This window comes from Mustela nigripes, chromosome 12 (genome assembly GCF_022355385.1).
Source record: "Mustela nigripes isolate SB6536 chromosome 12, MUSNIG.SB6536, whole genome shotgun sequence".
Lineage (NCBI taxonomy): Eukaryota > Metazoa > Chordata > Mammalia > Carnivora > Mustelidae > Mustela > Mustela nigripes.
Window position 1 is genome coordinate 47,123,025 of NC_081568.1, and position 23,884 is coordinate 47,146,908.

The window sequence follows — 23,884 nt, forward strand, 5'->3', positions numbered from 1 at the left end:
GTTCTTCTCAGCTACAGCACAAAGGCAGTCATGGCCAGGTCCCATGCCATTTGGAAAGTCTCTACCATGTCTGTTTCAATTTCCCATTCATTCAGGAGCCTTTCCCGTGTCCTTCCTTTTGTCAGAGGGCTCGTGGGGATGTATTGGCAGGAGAAGAGGACTGCCAAATTGGCATGATTGATTACGTGAATGAGGCAAGGGCACTGGGAGGTGATTGTCATTAAGTGTTTTCAATGTGTTGGGACCATTGCATTAGAAAAACAGTGATGAGTTATGATCACAATGATGATAATCACTAGAGAAGTCCCCTACATTTCACACCACTTTCCCACCTAGAAAGTTGTTTTTATAAACAGAATAATTTGATCCTTTTAATCTTTCTATGTCGTAATAGAATAGATAGATGGTGATAGTACACTTTTATAGACGCAGAAATAAAGGTTCAGAAAGATCGAAGGATCTTCCCAAAGTCACATTACTAGACAATGAGAAAGTTGGAACATAATTCTTCTGATTCTTAGTCTGGTGGTCCTGCCAATAAGAACAGCAGCCCTAGATGTCCAGGAGTAGTCTTGGAATCATAACTCAAACCTCTGTGTTCTCGTGTTTGAACATAAATAATCTTGCAGAACATCAGCACCCGAGAAGGCCACTTGGTTGGTCATGAGGGATCCACAGAACACAAAAAACAAAGACAATTCTAATCTTGTCTGAATACAGACAAAAATGGAAACATTTATCCAAACCACTAAAGTGACCCAACATCCCTCAATCCTGGTTACTATCAGTGACTGCTGCTTCTTTATCCATTACAGCCTTAGCATTCTCTGGTCTTCTCTACCTCTAGAGAAGAGATAGATAAAAGATAGATAACATGACAGTTGTAAAATTACTCCCACTTTCCAATAGCACTTAATCCAGAGCAAAGCCTTGTTTCCTTGAACCAAGTCCCCAAAAAACCTAACATAAAACCAAATAATTCTAATAAGTTTTTTTTTTTTTTACTGAGATGCCCTGTGTGGTTGCCCATGGTGTGTGTTCTCCATCACAGCAATGAATAATAAACTCAACTTGTTCACCTATATCTGTGTTCCTCTTGGTCTTTGCCTGGAAGGCATTGAGGGCGCTTTCACTACTACTTTTTATAGTTAAGTGACACTGTCTTGAAAAATAACCAGAGACAAAAATGCCCCATCAGAATCCCCTGTGGAGTTTTGGGAAAATAAAAGATTTCTACTCCCTAACCTCAAAATTTTTTTTTTCCTCTATGAATTTCCAGACCAAAAGATAAATTCCTTTTGATCTGAGTGAGGTTCGGTGAGGATGATTACATCCCCAGGTTTCTCTGATGCATTTTTGCAGAGCAGCTTTGAAGAGGCCCCTGAACTTGAGGCATTTAGGTAGCTCTAGCTCAGAGAAACCAAAAGGTCTCCTCTTGTTGTTGTTTTTATTGTTTTAAAAAAATTATAACACACTAACATTTTATTTTTTCCATGGTACCTAAAACTCTGCAGTTTTCTGAATCATTAGAGTTTAAATTTGTGTCTGTCTCCATCAGAAGATGCCATCATGATAGCCCGGCTTCAAGAATGGCATCTGTTGGGCGCCTGGGTGGCTCAGTGGTTAAGCCGCTGCCTTCGGCTCGGGTCATGATCTCGGGGTCCTGGGATCGAGTCCCGCATCGGGCTCTCTGCTCGGCAGGGAGCCTGCTTCCCTCTCTCTCTCTCTCTGCCTGCCTCTCCATCTACTTGTGATTTCTCTGTCAAATAAATAAATAAAATCTTTAAAAAAAAAAAAAAAGAATGGCATCTGTTGTCCTATGATAAACCCTTTGAAAATGTATTGAATGAAATTCTAGCATAAAAGATTTGACAACTTTCTAGCAATTAATAGCAATATATTCTAGCCTTTTCTGCCAGGAAATGATCTATATACTGAGGACGAAGACTTGCCTGGTGCCACATGCAGCCACTGGGTTAAGAGTGAGACAAACTTCAGTTGAATTTAAAGCATCCTTTCCAACGGTTACAGATGTTGGCCAAAAGAGAAAGATGGCAAAAGATACACTGATTACTTCAAGAGTGTTGAGCTTTCTGTGCCTTGATACACTTAAGCCAAAATCTACAAGTATTTGACAGAAATTTGGTGGTTAGCTAAGGGAGATCTCATCCAAACATTAGTCTGAAGAAGGGACACGATGGCCTTTAAAATCATAGCCTGAGAGCATATGATAAAAAGTAATTGACAAGACATGGCTAGAGTCACAAGACTGACTTTCACAGTTGCCTTCTGAAAACCAGTCCACTTACATTCAAGGCCAATACAGTCTTGTCATATGTATGTGTTCTATGAAAAGCTCTTTGTAAATGAATGCAATGAGACTAACCTCTCTCTCTCACTCCTGCTTCTAGGTCCAAAAGCCGTAGAAGCTTATGGCAAAAAGTTTGAAGTAAAGACAGTTTCTGGAAAATTGCTCTTCTCTGCAGATAACAACGAAGTGGTGGTAGGAGCTGAAAGATTAAGAGTTTTAGGTAAGGAAACCTTAATCCTTTAATTGGTTAGATGCCAATGCATGCATTTTAGAGGAAAAGTAAAATGGTGCCTAGAAGAGAGATTTAGGTCTATTACCTGGATTCTCTTAAGGCAAGGTCGATGAACTCCCCTACCCCTCACCTTAGAACTAGGTTTCCCGCCTGCCCCCCCACCCCCGCCATGAAAATGTCTCAAGTCTTGTGTTTTTGTGGCATAACTCCTAGCGCTGAGCTTCAGGTAGGAATTTGTGTTCATGCTGACAAGTATAAGGGAGCACATCCTGTCCTCACAGACTAGTGGTCTTGGAAGAAGCAGTCAAGACCTATATACGTGATTCAAAGATTCCTAAACCTGACTGTAAATGAAGAATCATCTAGGGAACTTCTGAAGAGTTTAGGTTCACAGATCTAACCATGACTCACTGAATTAGAGGCTCTGGTGGAAGGGCCCAAGAATTTAATTCTGAAAAGATGCGCGGGGGTCTCTGTGGGGCCGCTAATGGACTCCTGGGATGGGAGCTCACAACAAAGTAGTCTTCTGTGGCTGTATACTGAAACACTGTAGTGTGGTGGTTTAGGAGTCCAGGAGCTGGAGCTAATCTTCCCCCCATCCTTGCTCTGTCACCAATTAGCTGTGTGACTTTGGGCAACATACTGACCTCGCTGAGCCGGTTTTTTTTACTGCTTGGTTGACCCAAGAACATCTACCATCTCAAGTGGTCCCTAGGGCTGAATGCGTTCCTCTTGTATCTGCCAGGTGTTTTGAATTCGGTGTGTTTCACTTTAGAGCACAATGCTTTTCTTCCTCCTCAAATTTGTCCCATTTTCAGATGAGTAAATGAAGGCTTGACGAGGTAGAGAAACTTGTCCAAGGTCCAGTGACTGTTCAAAGTCTTACCCATGGACTCCAGCCTAAGTGCACCTAAATGCACATAGATATGGTTCTCAGACCTTAGCCAACCCTTAACACTTATTTCTCTATTATGTGTAGAGATGGCACTTTCTATATTAGTTTTAGGTTTTAAGGGACAGTGGGAGAAACAAACACAAAAACTTCAGGCTCTCCTTTTGTTCCAGAATACTTTGCTATACCAGCTGTAGAATAATTGCCCAGGGGAAAATGTGGTGGTTATCTCATGCTCAGATCATTCTATACAAATGTGGTTTGGCACTTTCTGTTAGTGCGTTGGCCCTTCGTGAGTCACCTCACTTCTTTAAAATCTGAATATTTGGAAGGATTCAAGATCATTTCAGGTGTCCAAACACTTCAGCTTAATCTTTGTGTATGAAACTCCAGGATAGTATCATTTAAGAACTCTTCCCCCCACCACCCCACTGTTGAGTAGATGAAGGACTAGAAGGTTATTGTAGTTTTTGGTTGCTTGAAGGCAGGTGGATATTTTTGTTGTTGTCATGGCGTCTGCTTGTGATATTTTACTTAGAGAACAATTTAGGACAAAAATCTGTCTCTCTCCATCATTAGGAACATTTGCTTTTTTTATGTAAAAATGTAGAAAGGAAGCATCATAAGAAATACCACTGCTGCTATCAATGCTACCAAGATTAGGAAATGACCACCCCACAAATCTCGCATCAACCTACTCAGTGAAATGAGCCTGGTGTGTTGCAGAAATGAGCTTCCTGTCAGCTGGGATTCAGCCATATGGTGTGGAACGAGAAGTTTAGGCAATTTCATTTTCAGCTTAATGAGAAGTTTGTCTTTTTGAGTCATCAGACTGAACAGGCTCTTGGGAGGTTTGAATCTGGATGCATATTTCACGATGGAGTCTAACATAACTGGATGTGAATCTTCGCTCCCACCCTTAGAATCTGATGGACCTACTCAAGTCTGTTTTTCTCTCTAAGCCTTAGTTTCCCCATGTATAAAACAAAGACAGTGGATCAAAATGGAGAGTGGAAGAATGAATGGATATAACAAGAAACATATGGAAAGGAATCAGTTATTTCTGTTGGTAGTTGAGGACGAATAGCAGTAGAAAATCATAAGGAATAAGCCTAAGAAGATAATGCCTCCAGAATATAGAAGATTAACTCAATTGTTTATATTGTTCTCTGGATAAGTACACCCACCTCTTCAGTTTTCAGGACAGTGACTTCCTTGTGCACACTCAAAGGATCCTGAATAGTATGACAAAGGGACTGGAAGTCATGCTTCATAAAGAAGGTTCAACTATCTGGAAATTTTTATCTGGCAAGGGATATGGGGGGCAGGGATCACTATGGGTGGGTCATAATTACTGATCTATCATACATGCACATCTTTCCTGAGGAAAAGAGAGCAGGCAAAGGTAAATAGTGGAGTGGCTGAGAGTATAGGTTGTGTAGTTGACATCGGTCAATAGTCCTTGTTTCTGTCATCCATCAGCCAGGGCCTTAGGATGTCACTTCATCTCTCTAGGTGTCCTTCTGTGCAGTGACATAGTATAAGAATGCTTGGCTCTTGGTGCGCGTAGATGGCTCAGTGGGTTAAGTGTCTACCTTCTGCTCAGGTCATGGTCTCGGGGTCCTGGAATGGAGCCCCACATCAGGCTTCTGGCTCAGCAGGGAGTCTGCTTCTCCCTCTCGCTCTGCCTCTCTCCCCAACTTGTGTGCACTCTCGTTCTCTCTCCCTCTTTCTCTCCCTCTGAAATGAGTAAATAAAATATTAAAAAAAAAAAAAAAGAATGCCTGGCTGACACAGTGGTTGGGAAAACTACACGACACAGTGTATGGAAAGCGAATAGCACAGTAAGTGGTACACAGTAAGCACTCTATAGATGCTATCCGTCAGGTTGGTGATGGTTTCTGTTGGTTCACTTGGGCTTCAGCGGACCCATCACATTCTAAAATTATATGCAATCCTATATGCTTGCATAAGAAGGTACTCAGAAATTGGCAGAGAACTTGTGGAAGTATTCCTATGTTCATTAAGTTTAGACTAGTGGATTTCCTGGACATAGGAAGGGCCAGAAGAAAACGAGCCTTTAGTTGCCAAGAAATACTACACTGCCCACTCCACCCAGGTGCACATGAGGCTGATCTTGCTAGCATGTGTGTTCTCAAGTCAGACTTACATGATTGAAGGGTTGAAGGCCTGGGTTGAATTCCCAAAATTAGAGGGTCTCTTCCTCTACTCAATAAGACACCGGCTCTCAAAGTATGGGTCCTTGAATGGGGAGCATCATCTCTAGCCTACTCGTTAGTCTTACAGACTCTCAATCTCCACCCAGACCTAATGAACCAGAAACTCAGGAGTGGGGCCCAGCAAGCTGTCTTTGAACAAGCCTTCCAGGTGATCTGATGCATGTGCAAGCGTGAGAACCACTGACCTAAGACCCTCCCAACTTTGTCCCAGCTTTGCTAGTAGCTTTCAGTTGAGTTCAGGCTCCGCTTTGATCACTTTGCTCCAGAAAAGCCTCAGTATGAATATAGCTAACACACGTTAAGGGTTTACTCTGTGCAAAATGCTAAACTAATCACCATGAATAGAGACACTGGGTAGGAAGGGCCCTGGCTTATCACCTCGATGTACAGAGGAACCAGCTGAAGCACAGAGTGATGTGAAACTTGCTCAGAGTTCCACAGAGAGAAACCAGTGGAGTCGCGATCTGAGTCCAGGCAGTCTTCCCACTGTACGTGTGATTCCTATCCCGATCATCTTCCCTGAGCTCCACAGTAACTCTGCACCACGAGGAGAGGATAGGAGGACCAGGCAACTGTTTTCCAGCTGTTCCTCCCTTCCTGGCTTCTAGCTACTCCACTGTTGCCACAGTCCTCCAAGGTCTCTGACTTTTCCTCTGCTTCCCTCATTAGCCCTTCTTTCACCTCGTTAAGTAACCTGGACTTGCCCTTGGCATTGGCCGTGGACTCCCTCCAGGCTCATTTCCTTGTTTGCCTCTTCACGTGTCTGTGGGCAGTCCCACACTTATAAAGGGCTTCAACATTGGCTCCTTTTCAGCTGACCCCACATCAGTATTTGCTTTGAACTGCCTTCCCACTTCAAATTCCAAATTCCCAGTAAGTAGCCTGTACTTTCCTGCACAGAGGTCATTCCAGTACTTCTCCTTGTGCAGTTGGACTCAGGTATCTTCCAGCAAACTTCCTGCCTCACCAGAGCCCACTTTCTAACTCTACTGATAGGGGCTGTCTCCTGGTGCCCGGGTCCTCTAGTCTCTTTGTTTTCCTGCAAGTGCCAGGCCCTGTCTGTCTCTATATAGCCCTGATGTCTTTGCCACCCTTGGGATTTCCATACTGCAAAATGTTCTCTTTAGAATAGACATAAGAAAATTCAAGACTGTAGTCAGGCCCATTTCTTTCATTACCAAAAGGGTATAAGTTAGTGTGCAAGATAAGGCATGATATTGTTCAGCTTTAATTGCAGAACAAAGTTATTAAATATGGGACAGGAATGATCTTTAAAAAAAAAAAAACAAGAAAAGAGGCAGCATAAAAGTCAGCACATTCAAGAGGCAACTTCATGGCGACGTCAGGGAAAAATAACTGATTTTCATTAATGACCAATTTCATTGAACAATGAATTGGACATTCTAGCGTTTATAAACAAAGTGTAATTATAAAATGTTATTCTAATTGTTAATTAGGTCTATTTATACTCTAGATTAGTTTTTTAAATATGTCCTCTAGATACTACTTGATGCTAATTATCTGAGTTACATTATTATCGATTGAAAAACATTTTTAATTAATTTTAAAGCCATTTAAATTAGCAGAAGATTTACAGAAATTTACATGTGGTCTGATGCTAATTTTTTAGGAAGACATCAGATGATACATTTAGCCTTTTGAATTAGTTTTTGATGAAACTTTCTGTGGCAACCTGGCAATTGATAATTATGGTGAAAGGAGTGGTGTATTTTTCGTGGTGGTCATTCATTAAATAGGTGTATGTGTGTGTGTGTTCATCATATAGAGATAGATATATCTAGAAATATATATATATATATATATATATATATATTCAGGTATGTGTGTGTGTGTGTGTGTGTGTGTGTGTGTGTGTGTGTGTGTATATATATATATATCACCCTAAATCACCACAGCTGGCATCATGGAGATACAAAGATGTGTGTCCCTGTTCGCACTCCCTCAGAAAGCTCTCTATCCCTTCAGCGAGACGAGACACACATGCAGAAAACAGACTACTTAGAAGTTTAGAAGTAAAGTGACTAAAACTACAGAATCCAGCTGCAAACGGCTAGAGAGAGTCTAGATAACTGCTTAATTGGGAAGTTTTGAACTAGACCTTGAGTACACATGGCCACATCAGAACCTGTAGGGGAAATGTGTGCTTGGTGAATGACAACACATGTTCATAGTCAGGACTCAATTGTTTAGGAGGTGGGGAGACCAGTTGCCTCTTGTGGTAGAGAAGTCCATTAGTAGTTGGCTTCAGGCTAGATTCAGTGGCTCAAATGAGGTAACCTCAATTTAATTTCTCCCTTTCTCTGAACGCCTATGAGGTCTGTTATACAACCATGCATTTTGTCTTCAAAAAGCAGAAGGGGTCCTTACCTTCTGAATGCAAATCCAACAGAGGCCTGAGTTTTCCTCTTACTAGACTGGCGTGGGCCATATGCCCATCCCTGAACCAGTCATTGTGACCACAGTGATGGAGTTTGCTGGTAAGCAAGGCCTGGGCTGTATCTCACCTAGAGCTAAGGTTGGAAATGACCAAGAATGAGCTGGAGGGGACCATTGTCCAAAGGGAAATAGGGATGTTGTTTCCAGGAGAGGGAATGGGCGCTGGGCAAAAACCAGAAAATATTCATTAAATCAAATATATGACCAATATATATGGAGATTCTGATGGCCATGCCTGACCATGGTACCCAGGAATTGTGAAGACCAGCAGATGCTTTCCAAGCTCTCATCCTCTTGCTCACTCATCGGCACAGACATGGGTCTCCTTGCTTCATCACCAGGCATACTCTCACCTCCCAGCATTTATGTCTACTGTTCCCTCCACACAGAATGCTCTTCTCCAGTCTGCATAGAGGACCTCTCCTTTTATGGCTTAAATGTCACTTCACCACACATCCTTAGCTGCTTTATAAAAATAGCACATTCCTGATTTCAGTGTTTGTACCAAGAGTTGGCAAAGTAGGCCTGTGGCCCAGTGAGGCTAAACGCACCGCCTAGTTTTGTAATGTTTATTGGAACACAGCAGTGCTCATTTACGTATTATCTATGGTTGCTTTCACACTACAACAGCAGGGTGGAGTAGCTGAGACAGATCAGATGGCCTGCAAAGCCTAAAATATTTATAATTTGGCACTATCCAGAAAAAGTTTGCATATTCCTGGTCTGTGTCTTTATTCCCTATTCATCTTCAAGGCAGATATCACAACATGCATGGTGATGATAAAATGTTTATTTCATGTGAAAATATGCTTATTTTCATCCTCTCCTCCTCATTAGAATGTAAGCTTTATGATAGCAGGAACTTTTGTTTTTCAGAATCTAGAACAGTGTTTGGAGCATTGTAACTGCTCAGTAATATTTGTTGCGAGAATAGAATAGAATAGTGTTCAATAGATTGATCACTGGAATGTTTGCTAACCAATCTCTATAGAGAACAGGAGGGAGGGAGAATATGCACCCAAGTTAAGAGAATATTATTATGCTTTCGTTGAGGATTCATAAGGACCTAAACCAGGATGGAAAGAGAAGCGAAGACAAATAGGAAAGAGCATCTTGAAGTAGAACGAATGAAATTTGGCAACTAAATGCATGTGGAGGGTCAAGAGGGGAAGTCGGGGATGGCTCTGGTGTTGTGCACTGTGTAGCATCATTAACACAACTGTATCAGAGCAACAAAACAGGTTTGGAATTGGAGAGAAATGGTTCAGCTTTAAATGCCCTAAGGAAGCACCTAAGGAAGAGGCCAGGTGTCCAGTGGGAAATGCCAGTGACATTGGTCCACTAGCAGGGGGTCAAGAGCCATCCATCCATCCATCCATCCATCCATGTATCCTTGAACTCAGGGGCTCCAAAGAGGAGGTGTTCTAGAAGGGCATCCCAGAGCAAGAACTCAGAGATGCTCCTCAAACAGAGCCCCCAAACAACCCCTCGCCCAATTTTTCCTTTGAGCAGACCTCCAGAACTGCTTTATCAAGGCCGTGGCTGCCTTCCTGGAGGCATCCTTGGATGTTGAGGTTCGCATCCCATGTTCCCATGTTCATATGCTTTTTCTTATCTATTCCACCTTTCTCCATGACAAGGAACTCAGTGCTTTAGAACATGACCAGCTGGTTCCGCCATAACTACCAGCCAGGTGATGTTGGCCATGTGACTCTAATTACATAGGTCATGTGCGTGGTTCTAAATAAACAAGATCACCCCCTTTTGCTTTGCCCTCCATCTTTTCATGCTTCTCTTCCTTTCTGAAGTATCTCATCCATGAGTGAAAGGAAGCATGAAAGAGGTGACAGGTTATAGTGAAAATGGAACACTGTGCCTTTTACATGGTGGTGAAGTCTGAGGAAGTCAGACATTGATCCTTGAGAGATGAGAGCCTACCAGTCTAATAGGGACATTTGCGTGACAAGTCAGAGTAGCCTGGGACCAGCCAGGGCCCTCTTTCTGCTTTCTCCTCTGTTATCATTACCAGAGATAATCAACAGGAGATCCAACTATTTAAAAAGAATTGCCTGTTGTAAAGTTCTCCTCCAGCATCTCATTCCAGACTTGGTTTATTATTTACAGGAACACAGGAATAATGTACTCGATCATAAAGATACATTTCCCATAAATAATGTAGCGAGAAAGCCAAGTATAAGAGTCTCAGATGAACAACCCCAACCTTCATAAACAGAGCTACTTAATGAGAAAAAGCACAATTCTACAATAGAGAAATAATAATGGGGTTTCATCTGAAATGCTACTGGCGTACAACTGTCATAATTCTCCAAAAAGTAAAAAAGAGCCCGGCCAAAAGCCTTGGTGATTGTACTGCCTCGTTTCATGCACCCAGCCATCCATGGGCGCAGGCATCATAAGCTGCCACGGTTCAGGGTGCACCTTCATCCCCCAAGCTTGCGGGCTTGAATCCTGATGCAAAAGCATTTGCTGGGCCCCACACACTTTTCCCTTTGGCAAGAGGGAGATGTGATTTAATATCAGCGGGATGGATTCATCGTACTGTGTAGACATTGCCATCTGTCCCAGCAGCATTGCCTTAGCAGACCTCCCCAGTCGCTGAGCCATTGTCTCCGTCGCTCTCACGTGGGGAGGAGGGTGGGAGGAGGAGAAAGGCAGTTGGGGACATTGGAGAGCTTTCTAGTTTGATTAAAGAGCCGATGAGGTTCACTCCTTGGCTGCTTCCAAAAGAACCAATTCCAGCACTTACTCAGGGAGGGGTTTGTTTCAGCTTTTTCATCTTCGGAACCAACAACAACTTGAAATTCTCCACCGAGCGACAGCTAATGTGCTTTCAGGCATCTGTTGGTTTGTTTTTATCATCAGAGTTGTCTTCTTGGCAGTTCATACCAAGAGCAGCGTATTTTCAAATGAGGAAATAAAGTTCTGCCAGGACATCCTCAATGTCAAAAGACTGTCCATATAGTCCAGGTGTATTGTTGCCTTTCTCATTAATTGTATTCACTCTTGCAGAATATTCTTATTCAACCCAAAGTCACCTGAGTTGATACTCTCCCCCTCTCTTCCCAGCAGAGACCAAGGGGAATGTTGGTGTTTCACAGTGACACCAGGAATTTAATGAGATGACAATGTGAATAAGAAACTTTCGGTGTGCAGACTGGGGAAGGAAATTAACTTCATTCTCCTTTATTGGAGGGACTTGAATTTAATTCTGCTTATTTGAGTGGGAGAAAAGAGTGCTAAAAATACTTCCCTCAGCAACTTAGGCTTCCTCTCCCACCTTGCTTTATGCTTTTGCTATGTACTACTCTTCTAATCTTAACCCCTTTTATACTCTGCCTTCTCTAGGAATCATGGGCAAAGGTGGCAAGGGTGAATCTAAACAAAAGGAGTGAGGAGATGGAGAGAGGAGAGATTATTCAGAACCCTTTGGGGCACAGGATAGAAGCGAATGCCTGTGTTCCCTTTGTGACGGTAGGACAGCAGCCTGGTTAGATGGGTATGGGGTTTCGAGACAGATTGCCTGGACACCTCTCCTGGCTTTCTTGGCACAACCTTGGGCAAGTTTCTACATTCTGAAAGCCACAGGTTACCCATCTTTAAAATTAGGGTATTACGAGTACCTGTGTCTATTGTATGAAAAGTTCCTAGCACATGCTAAGCACATTTAAGTGCCCACTATTATCAATGCCCATTACTATTGTTCCTTATGCCCGTTTCTACGGAGCACCATTTGTGCAACGATCACCAGACAAAGCTCGATGCGGAGATGTAAGGACACAGCCTAAAATTCTCTTGATCTCAAGTAGGTCATAGTCTAGTAGGGGTGTCAAACCGCATATGCAGTGAAATATTGTATAGCGCTGGAAATGTTTCTTAGGAAGTTAAATAGAATCTAGAAGTTAGCTCTTGGCTGCCGTAGGTGCTAAGAGGACTCCCCCGTAATGCTGAAGAACGGGGGCAGGATACCAAGCCAATAGAGATGGCCCAGAGAACTTCCCAGAGGAGAAACTGAGGGAAAGTGTGAGGGGGTAGGGGGCTTGACTTAGCAGAGTCAGAGGAATGTCCCACAGCCTCACCAGGGGCAGGGTCAGCAGAGCCACAGAGGAAGTGGAGTGAGCTGCTCTTGTTTTTTTCCAGCAAATAAGCACACTGGGATTTATTTTGGGGGAAGATATTGTTATTATCAGCAGAGCATAGACAAGAATCGCTCACTGCCCCCAAAGCCCGAGTTAAGGAGACACCTCAGAGTTCTGCTAGAGCCTGGCCAGGATGTCCCCCTCTCAGCAGTGTACCATGCAGGATGTGGCTGAATGGTTAATGGAGGTATTCCATATGATTTTGATTCTGTGAGCCAAAGAGAAAAGTATACTTCGACAATTGGGAGTTATTTATGATGCAAGAACTCTCCCGGGTCCAAAAAAAGAAAGGGAATGACCTCAGCAGGAAGGTTCTTGGCATTATATAAGCCTTGGTGCAGGCAGTTCTCATTTAAGTTCTGTTGCATTCAACAAATTGAGCGCCTATTGTGGCCAGCTGCTTTGCTGACCCAAGGACTCCGGGGACCCCCGCCTTTCTGGATTCCATAGCCAAGCAAGAAAGACAGTTGTTGTTACCATTTACATGAGAGGAATGTGACTTGTCATAGTAGAAGTACCAGATGTCATGGAAACATAATATTAAGAGTTATTAACCTCACTTTGCCAGTAAGGGAAGTCTGCCTGAAGGAAATGATGTTTCAGTTGAGACTGGAAGGATAAATGGAAGTTCATTCAGGAAATGGGGTCAGAAGGCTGGGTGTGGAGGGACATGTACAAAGTCCTGGGGAAGCAGGACCTTTCAGAAGAAGTTTTACAACTCCAGCTCAGCCAGGGAGGGAAGGTCAAGGAGCAGTATGCCCAGCTATGAAAAGAGACAGGCTGTAATTATGATAGTTAGCATTTATTAAATGCTTACTCTCTGCCAGATACCATTGGAGTCTCTTTACATGGGTTAACTCACTTCTCAAGACGGGCCCTCTAAGATAACTTTCATTATTATGCTCATTGTACATAAGAACAAACGGACCAATGCAGAAGCAAGTTCCCCAAGGTTGTGTAGAAGTTCACTTGTTGAAGTGAGATGCAAATCGAGATAATCAGACTTCAGAGCCTTCATTCGGTTTTTTTGTAACTTTGTTGAGATGGAATTCACATATCCTACAATTCAGCCGTTTAAAGTGTGCAGTTCATATATCTTTTAACATATGTCACGTCTATGTAGCAACAAATATATGTGTTCATGTCTGTTCCATCCGTATGTATATTTGGTATGTAGGTCACGTGGCATATGTGTGTATGCTATACATACACGCATTGTTGCATAAATATACAAACGCTATGTGTACATGGAACATTGTGGAGTTGGGTGTACCTGTGCAGCTATTATAAAACCATACTGTCAACGTGGCTGCTGTGTGTCCTAGTAAAGTACTTAGATGCAAGGATAATGCAAAGACATTGAAGGACTTCAAACAGGGCAGCGACGGGATTTGCTTCACAATTTATAGGACGGCATGAGCAGGATGAGCTGGGAGGGGTAGGTCGGACAGATCCATAGCTTATGGGACCAGACACATCTGTGAGGTCTTTGCTTGGAGGTTTAATTCAAAAAGGCATTCCAAAGAAAGAGTGGTGCAGCCTGCTCTGCAAGACCTCCCGTGCCCCCAGACAGCTCATCTTGCCCATTTTTCCTCTCATCCCCAAGGAAACAGGCTGAGTATACGAGGAAGGGCAGGCTGGTCCCAGTTGGACAGAGCGCAAGCATGGCCAGTGAATTCTAAAGGCAATTCATTGTTCTTCCCACTAACTTGCTTGATGGGAGCTGATCAGAGGTCAGAGCACATTTAAAGTACTTGTATTGTATCATAGGCTTGTGGCAGAGATTGCATTTAACCAAACAAAGGAGAGAGCTGATATGAAATCAATATGCAGAGTGCCTATGAGCTATGGAGGAAGGTAATGTGCTTTTCTTCCTTGGCTGTTAAATGCATCTCAGCTGCCAAGGAAAATGACTTTCCCTCTCAACTTCCTATCTGTCTAGCTGACTGGTTATTGGGAAGTGTTCAGGCTCTAGTGCTTCAGCTGTGTTTAATGAGAGCATCCTTGCATGAGAGCCTGAGCAAGTTCCTCTGGCCTCATTCTTCCTCCCAGGACTCTGAAAATATGTCTCTCCTTAGCACATTCAGATCACAGATGTCTGCTGGAGCAAGGAAGGGTGCCAGGGCCTTGGATTTAGAAGGCGTGTCTCTCCTTGCCTTTGGGATCGGGCACTTATGCTAAAATATTGGATGCAAGAAATGTACCAGAGACACTCATGTGCGAGGCTGTGCACCCAAAAAGGGGCCCAGAACATCGGGAGCCACACAACTACCAAGGAGAGGCCTTCCTTGAGAAGTAGAGTCTTGAATTAGCCCTGGAAGGATTGCAGTGGGTTAAGTTCAGGGAAGCAGGGGAAGCCATTCTTATTGGGAGGAGACAACATCCAAAGTCACTCCTACTTTCACAGGACAGCCTGGCAGTTGAACTCTAGTTCAAAATCTGAGTCCTGTCATTTGAACAGCTGGGGATAAAAAATGAATTATGATATAGGAGTTGAATTGACCCGTTGTTAAAAGAAACCCTTTCCTCTTTCTCTGTCCATCTTCTTCCTGCCCTCTTTCCTTTTGAGATCCTCAGACAGACCAATTCCAAGTGTGAGAAGCCATTGTGGGGGAATATCTTTGCTACCACAGATCACAAGCGAGCTAACACGAGAGCAGACACGGTCCTTGGGAACTGAAAATATAATTCCCTTCCGCACAGTAGCATTTAGTTAGATCAGAATTCTTGCGCAGGATTTTTCTGGTTTGGGGTTTGGTTTTGTTTTGTTTTGCCATCTTATTTGAGTCTCAAAACCAGCCTTCAGGATGAGGGGGGAAAGAAGAATGAAAAGCAATCACCATCTTAGAGATTAATAAGAGGTGGAAGCCTGTGGAAATAAAACCGCCCACCTGAGGTTACACAGTGAGAATGTATTTCTGCTCTGATGTCGTGCCCTACAGTGGGGTAAGTCACCCCCCTCTCATACCTCTTGTTGGCAGTGGTTAGGCCACTGCTCTGAGGATGGCCCTTTGCCAAGGACCACTAGGGATGGTACAGAAAGTTCTAAGAGATTGATTATGATCTCTGAATATTTGCCTGATAGGTTGTCATTCTAAAGCGCAGGTTTTCTTTTTTCTGCCCTAGACCCTTTTGAAAACATTGGACCTCTTCTCAGAATTCTGTTTTTAACCCATTATACCAGATGACCAAAGAAAGCCAATGACACACAGTTATCAACATATAAAATACAATTTTGTCATATGATAATTTAGGTATTTGTTAAAACATCTAAAAAGATCTAGTTACAGGCTGAATAATTACCATCATTTCAAAGTAGTGATGAGTATAAATGATGTTTTGAGATGTGTGCAACAACTTCACCGTGATAGGAGGTGATCTGTGATTTCTATTGGTGACAGAGTCCCAGAGTGATAATTAGTACAGATAATTTTCTACATCCTAATCAAAGGAAATGCTATATTTCAGTTAAAGATTAGTGAAAATAATGATGTAAAATCTGCTTTTTCAGACTTCATAGACCAACTGAATTCTGTCTCTCTGTGAATCCTGGGCATCTTGGGGGTGGGGAGTGGCTGCTGCTGTAACGCTAATGCTTAGTGAACACTCACTATATTAAACTGGGGATTTAGCTAGAATATAACAAGAATCAAACATGATTCCAAACTCTGAGCTATGTCTGCCTCATATCCTATTATATCATTCATAGCATGTCATCCATGTTTAGTATCGTGGACCGCCTGTCTCATGCGGAGCTCTGTCATTTATTTCTGGGGATGGAGTGAGCCTGGAGCTGGCAGGGGGAGCATGTTACAACACACTAGGACCAGACAGTGGTTCTCAACATGGACAATTTTTTAACCCCCGCCTCAGCCCAGAGATAACATGACAGTGTCTAGAGATATCTTTGGTGGTCACAGACGTGGGGGGGTGGGGTTGCTATCGTCATCTGCTAGGTGGAGAGCAGGGATACTACTCAGTAGCCTGCAATGCACAAGACAGCCCCCCACCACAAAGGATTCCCTGGCCCCAAATACAGAGTTTGAGAAGCTTTGGGCCAGGGAGAAGGTATAGAGAACACTGAGGTCCCATTGTAAATAAACTCGAGTGTCTCTGTGTCTGTGCTCTCCACCCCTTGGAAGGCTGTCTGTCCTTCTCCACATTGTAGGTCCCATTCGTTTGCCCTCCACGGTGTTTGATGTCAGGCCATACATACAGCAGGAGCTCTGTGTTAGCCTGCAGTGAGGGGTGACCCTGTAGCCTCTCTGACTTAGGGCTTGGCCCCAACGAAGTGGCAGAAGCCAGGAACTCAAGACAGGAACTCTGCGGGAGATGGCTTTTTGGCATGGGGAGAAGACAAATGACCCAGGTAGAGCTGGAATCTCTGCCTCCTCTTCAGACCAGTGCGACGTCCTGTTTTGCTCTGTGAAGTCAGGGAGGGAGCAGCCTGGAGAAGACGTCCCTAACAGAAGGTTCCGTTTCCTCGTGGTAACAGCATAAACTATGCCTGTCCTAGAGGATGATAGCCATTCCTTTATTTATATAATCTTGTAGTTAAAGTAGAACTTAAAAGGCATTTGTGAACTCGCTGACATTGTTAAGCACCTATGTACTTAGCCCTAATGTGTACTTAGCACTAATATGTACTTAGCTTTATACCCTTTATATTTACTACAATGCTTGTTTTTGATGCTTCCCCTACATTCCTTACCATTAAGAACCAGGGTTGCTTCCTCCATTGCAAAAACTTGTTATTGGGACAAAGGATAGGCTGCATCTGTCATCCAAGGCATTCAAAATGGCAAATGCTAAGTTGTGTGTTATGTGTTAGAAGCAGGCCCTAGGAACTACCCTAGTCATACAGGTGTCATCTCAGTGTTGGACCTGTTTCTTTAAAATTCTGAGATGTGTCGAAATTGGTGGCATTTCCTTCTCTTCCTTTAAGGCTGCTTTGGCCCAAGCCTGAAATGATTCCTCAAGTTATGATCAATTGCCCGGTGGGAGGATGATTTCTGTGGGGCCTGTGGGTCTCTGAAAGTCCTTTGCTCTAATGGATTAGAGATATGTCAGCTCCATCCATTTAGTGAGCTTTCTCCTTGAGCTGTTTCCATTTGTCATGAAAATCTGGAAGGAGTTTTTGCATTGCCTGAGTAGGAACATTCAGAAAAACTGACACTGGGCTTATTGATTTGTCAGCGTCCAGTGTCCCTAAATGGGACCTTCGGGGAGCTTTGGAAATATGTATAGAGAGACTTTAATGACTTAGATGAAAGTCTTGCTCTTAATCTTAAATTAATCATATATAGTTTACTAATCTGACTTTAAGAGTGCATACTTATGAAAGGGGCAGTTTGTAAAGAGTGAAAAGTAGTCTTTATTGATCCAGGGGGATTCTCTGATCTGGGGCCATTTCTCGCTGGCATTTGCACTTTGCCGTCTAGGTTGAAAAGCTCATTCACCTCTCATTTGGTCTTCATGATGGACTTGAGCCATAGGCCGGGAAGTGGGTTATGCACACCGTATAGATGCAGAAACTTAGCCCAGAACAGTTAAAAGGTTTAAAATCACATAGTAAGTTTGGTGGGAAATCCAAAATCAGGATGATAGAGGATGTGTTTCTTAATGTACGGGAGTTTCAATCTTATTCTTCCATTGCTGATGAGAACTTGGACTAGGGTTTATTTTTAAGATAAGAGGTAGCAAAAAAATAAAAATAAAAATAAACAAAGTCAGGCATCGGTGGGCGCTCAAAGCGGATTCCCATCAAGCAGAAGGTATCCCCAAGACAGCTTTTGTCTTTTCCTTCTTCCATTCTCTCAGCTGTTCTACCACTCCAATCTCCAAACCGCAGAAAGTAATTAACCAGAATGTTTTCAAGTCTGCTTACTCAAAGAAGGGGGCTACATGCAGGCTCTACATTTGATTCAGTGGAGAGGAAGAGGGAGGAGGTATGTGTGAATGTATCACAGGATAGGCTTCCGTGGGAGTCCTCAGAACATACCTTCCAGACCTCAGTCGGGTCTCAGTGTCAAGTCCTACTGCTCCCTGATTACTTGAGGTGGGATCATAAGCAAGTCAGCGGCCCTGCTGAGCTGGGCGTGGGTGGGCAGTCCTGCTTTTCCAGATAGTCGCTGTAGGAATTAAGTAATATAATCCATGTGCAGATTACCACAGTTCCTGAGATATACAAAATTCTCAATAAATTCACTATTTTTTATCATTCAGAAAGTTAATCATCTCTGTCAAAACCTCCATTTCCCCATCTGCAAACGAAGATAAAAATAGTATCTAACGTGTGTTGTTGTTGCGATTATGAAATAGCGTAGGGTGATAAAAGCACCGGGAGTACCGTTACCAGATCATTGCTCTTCTTGGAATCCTGAATGTTTCCGGGGCATCTGGGTGGCTCGGTCAGTTATCTTTGGCTCAGGTTGTGATCCCAGGGTCCTAGGATCGAATCCCACATCCGGCTCCCTGCTTGATGGGGAGCCTAATTGTCCTTCTCCGCCCTCTCCAGCTCGAGCTTTCTCTTGCTCTCTCTTGATTAAAAAAAATAAGATCTTTTTAAAAAAGGAATCTTGAACATTTTTGATAAGCCAAAGTTAGTATTTAAAATACCCATGCAACATAATAATTATAAAAGAGAAATTCTAATTCCTCAGTATATCACCCAGTGCAAATTTGAGCAATAAAACCCAGAGTAATGCTGTAAAAAAAAAAAAAAAAAAAAGAAAGAAAAAAATCTAACACAGGAACACAAGAATGGTGTTCTTTGCCCAGTGAATCACATAATGGAAAAAGTTGGGCCAAGCATGAGATCATAAGGGAGCCAAGGATTGCTAAAAACGTTCGGGGCATCATAAAGAGACAATAAATAAGAGGAGAGAAGAAGTAGGACCACAGAAGGGTGAGTTCATGCTTTGGAAGAATATGTTCACAAGTTATGTAGCTGCCCAGACATGGTGAAAGAGAGAATTCCCCTGGGACAATCAGTAGTGTCAAAATCATAAAGAGCTTTTCTGCATTTAGGGCTTATCAGATGTAAATAAGCTGAAGGGCCTATAGAAGGCAAACCATCACCTTCTTTACCTTAACTTCCAAGGGATGTTGAGTGGAAGGGCTGAGAGAAGGATGCAGAGATGCAGTAATCCAGGCCAGGGCTCTTTTATCTTAAAGGGCCAGATGGTAAATGTTTTAGATTTGTGACCACAGGTTATTTCTCCCAACTCCTCAGCTCACCGTTGTAGTGGGAAAACAACCACTATGCTTGCTTGACTGTGTTCTAACAAAACTTTATTTAAAACAACAAAAAAAGTGGAAAGGGGTTCAACCCTAGGATTTTAGTTCACTAGTCTCTGGTCTAGGCTATGATTCTGTTACTTTTTCATAGTCCCATGTGAAATCTGATGTCACATACAATTTCCAAAGACTGAAAGTCTTTCTCTGGACTGGGAGAGGTTCGAGAGCATGGACTTCCTCAACACTGAATCTTCTGTGCCTTTTGTTGTACTTGGCCCATAGTAAAGGAGGGATGGGTAGGTGGATGACTGGGTAGACAGAGCAACACATGGATGGACAGATAGACAGTGGTTTATGTCTATTGCTAAATAGGAACGTCATTCACCATTAACATTCACAGTACTCTTACTGTGTTCCAGGCACTTTGCAGAGTGCTTTCTCTGTGCTCTGTCGTGAACAGCAAGGCCCTACAACAAACTAGGAGGTAGATACTATCCTAGCTCATCCAGTATTAGTGCTAGTACTTGGTGTAGTCCTGGCCTCGGTAGATGCTCGGCCTTAAATGAGTCACTTATACTCATCTCCACTCCCTTCATATAGGTGTGTGTTAGAATTTAAATGTCTGTATAAAAATCTCCATCAACTATAAAGGGACATTAAAAGATGAAGTTGCGACAACGTGGATGGAACTAGAGGGTATCGTGCTTAGTGAAATAAGTTCATCGGAGAAAGACAACTATCTTATGATCTCCCTGATATGAGGAAGTGGAGATGCACCATGGGGGGTTTGGGTGGGTAGGAAAAGAATAAATGAAACAAGATGGGATCGGGATGGAGATAAACCATAAGAGACTCTTAATCTCACAAAACAAACTGAGGGTGGCCAGGGGGAGGGGGGTAGGGAGAGGGTGGTGGGGTTATGGGCATTGGGGAGGGTATGTGCTATGGTGAGTGCTGTGAAGTGTGTACACCTGGCGATTCACAGACCTGTACTCCTATAGACATTATATGTCTATAAAACAAATTTTAAAAAATTAAATTTAAAAAAAAAAGATGAAGTTGCTTTGACCAAGCTCTCGTGTGTATGAACACACCAAAGTGGTCCAGCATAGGAATATTGGACCCTAGGTATGTACTGCCCCAGCTGGCCATGGAGAAATTAGCCAATATTAGGGCTAATTGGGGGTGGAGGTCTGTAGATGATTGTTAAGCATCTTCTCTCTGGTCCCTAGGCATCTCCCAACCACAGTAGACACGAAATAAATATGGACTTAAAGGAGGAATGAAGGTATAAACAAAGAAACAAACAAAGGAAAAAATAAGTAAAAAATTCACCTGCCCAGACTAGGAAGGACAATATGTCCATAAGATGTTCTGAGTGTTAACTTAACAGGTAGCCCCAGAGACGGGCATATAGATCACAATATAAAATAATGGGAAATTCCTGATCTACTTACCACTGCCTTGAAAACTGGAACATTTTCATAATGGATCAGAAAGACATTTTTCAGGACAACTTGGTAATTCATCTTTATTTTCTTGTATACACAGTGCATTCCATTTAAAAAGAGATGCTAATGCATTTACACTAAAGCATATGGATTTACAGCCTGGGATAAAATATATTCATGGGTCGTATACCTTAATCCTGTTTATGGAAAGGGAAGAATCAACTGGCATCAGATTAGTATTGATTAACTGTCACTTGGATTGACAGAGCAGCACAAGATACACTTAGCAAATACCCAAACCAAACTATAAAGCTCTACAGATTTGGGTTTTGACACATGCTTTTTTTCTTTTTTCTTTTTCCTCTAAAAGATAATCGGTTCAACATTTAAGAACATACTCTTTGGCACTGAATAATTCAGACCTCATGGACACTGTTTTTTGTTGTGGTGGTGTTTTGTTTTGTTTTTTCCTCCTGTGTAACATCAGCACTGCTTACAGGAATAGAAGAAAAAGCTGTAAAAGTCTTACAAAATGTGCTTGTCCCTGGACTGTTAAACAGAGAGAGGGGGAGAGAGAGAGAGAAAAATGCTAAATACCCTCAAAGCTGTCTTAGATCAGTTCAGCCCAGAAGGCCACTTAAGCATACTTGCTTTCACAACTCTTTTCTGATAGTGAAACTCGACTGGCTTCTGTTGCCCTGTGGATTTCCATTGCATATTGGGCAGGTGTTTGAAGTGGAGTCATATGGGAATGATGATTTCTTGCAAAAGGCAGACTTGTTTGCGGGCCCCAGAGAGCGGTTCTCCTTGCTTTCATGATGTGGAGTGGTAGGGACAGTCATGGCATGGACTTCTCCACCCAAGAGGAAAAGCATGCATTATTCAGGGGACTTCCAATGATAAGTGACAGAAAGCAATCTTTTTTTTTTTTTTTAAGATTTTATTTATTTATTTGACAGACAGAGATCACAAGTACACAGAGAGGCAGGCAGAGAGAGAGGGGGGAAGCAGGCTCCCCGCCGAGCAGAGAGCCTGATGCAGGGCTCGATCCCAGGACCCTGGGATCATGACCCAAGTGGAAGGCAGAGGCCTAATCCACTGAGCCACCCAGGCGCCCCCAGAAAGCAATCTTAAGCAGGGTTGAGGAAAGTTGTAAAGAAAAGAAAAGAGAAAGAAGGAAGGAAGGAACTTGTTCCCTCACATCATCAAAAATTCCAGAAAGGGCCAATTCTGGAGCTTTTGACATCTCATCCTAGGTGCAAGAGTTTCTCTGGGAAGTGCCTTAGCAGACAGTATCCCGAGGGACAGATGGTAACACCCTTGTCCAGACAGCCATAGCAGTTATTGTGGGAGAGAGGGAGGTGATGGACCCTGCCTGGGTAATGTGCTCTCAGAGCAAATAGTCTTTCTGGGGAATCTGATACTCTGATTGGCCAGCCTGGTTCACATTCCCTTCTGTGTGTTTGTGGGGTATGTGGGAAGAAACATATGATTCTCAGCCCTGGTAGACTGACCCAAAGCAAATAACTGTTCTAGTACTGGAAGGAGAGTGAGGGAATGTTTAACAGTCAAAGATGTTGTCATTGTTCAACCTTTTTCCCTTGCCTCATGTGCAGGTAGGACATCTTCTCTTAAAATTATTTATTCAGACTTGGATTCTTGATAAAGTCTCAATGATTTGCCGTGGTGAAGGATACATGAAAATGTAACTACCTTTTTTTTAATTATTATTATTTTTAATTGCTCTTGTCTTTTCTCCATAGCTCTATTGCCTAATGCTGCTTGAGTAGCAAGTCAGGTTTTAACGCCTGTTATAAAATGTCAAAGTCAAAGGGTGGTAAGATTGTTACAGTTGACCTAGCTTGGATTTAACATAGCAAACTAAGTGAACTGGAAAGTCTCAACCACCATTCACCACCCTTCACAAATGAAGAATTGCCTCCCGAGTGGTATCTTCTCTTCAAAGAGGCTGAGCTCACTTCAGGCTGTAGATCTACGTTCAGTCAAGTGTTTTGAGATCTGTGTGAGGAAACCTCCCAGAATGCAAGTGTTAGCCCTGCCCCTCAAAGGTCATGTGACCTCTTTTTTCTCTGCTCTGCTCACTCATTTTTTTCTCGTGGAGATGCCCTTTCTAACATACCTTTCAACATGGCTGCCAGCCCTCCGTCTTTATTTGAAGGTTAAAAATGGAAGCCAGGTGACTGCTTTGTCTAGTTTCTTATCACAGCTCTATCAGTAATTAGCTTTGCAACAGCAATAAAATGACTTTCATTCCCTTAATGTGACTTCAAAGTCCCATAATAGTCTGGTAGGAAATTCTATCTCCATCATGACTGGTTGCTATTACCTAGTCTCTTATACCTCCTATTTCTCAACCATCAGATTGTCATGAAGATGAAAGGGAGGGACGATCTCTGTGAAAGCTCTTAGCATGATTGTCAGTTGAGTGTGAGTGCGTTGGCTCGTACCTATCTTTCACAGAAACTGTCCTCTGGGTTGCTTGGTTTCAGTTTTCAGGCTAGAATTTGATTGGTCAGGGGTAATGGGTTGCACTTCAGACAGAAGCTTCTAGACAACCCCTCAGCAGAGAATTGGCTATAACCAGCCATCACTTTTCCTTGGTGGTCTTTTCCTGGAGGAGGAGATTTTTAGAACATGTCTCTGTTCCCAAGCTCACAATGGAAGAAATAACATGTTCAGCAAGAAGTTAGGGATGTGCTCTGCAGCTAGATTTGCCTAAATGCCCATCCTGGTTCCCACCGTCACTCTCTGAAACCTTTCTTGTTTCAGTTTTGTCATTTGAAAACACGCATTTATAAGAGTATGGACTTCCCATGGGTTCAGTGAGAATTAAATGAGTTAATCCATGTGAAATGCTTAGAAAAATGCCTGGCAAATAGGAAGC

At 42.8% G+C, this 23,884-nt stretch overlaps 1 protein-coding gene across 2 annotated transcripts in view; it reads left to right on the forward strand.

Annotated features, from left to right (window-relative positions):
- SGCD (sarcoglycan delta) overlaps positions 1–23,884 on the forward strand; it is a 936,356-nt gene that overhangs the window by 801,451 nt on the left and 111,021 nt on the right. For both annotated transcript variants that reach the window (XM_059416542.1, XM_059416541.1), the window contains one exon: positions 2,412–2,531. In XM_059416542.1, coding sequence (XP_059272525.1) covers positions 2,412–2,531 — 120 coding nt within the window. The remainder of the gene's footprint in view (positions 1–2,411; positions 2,532–23,884) is intronic.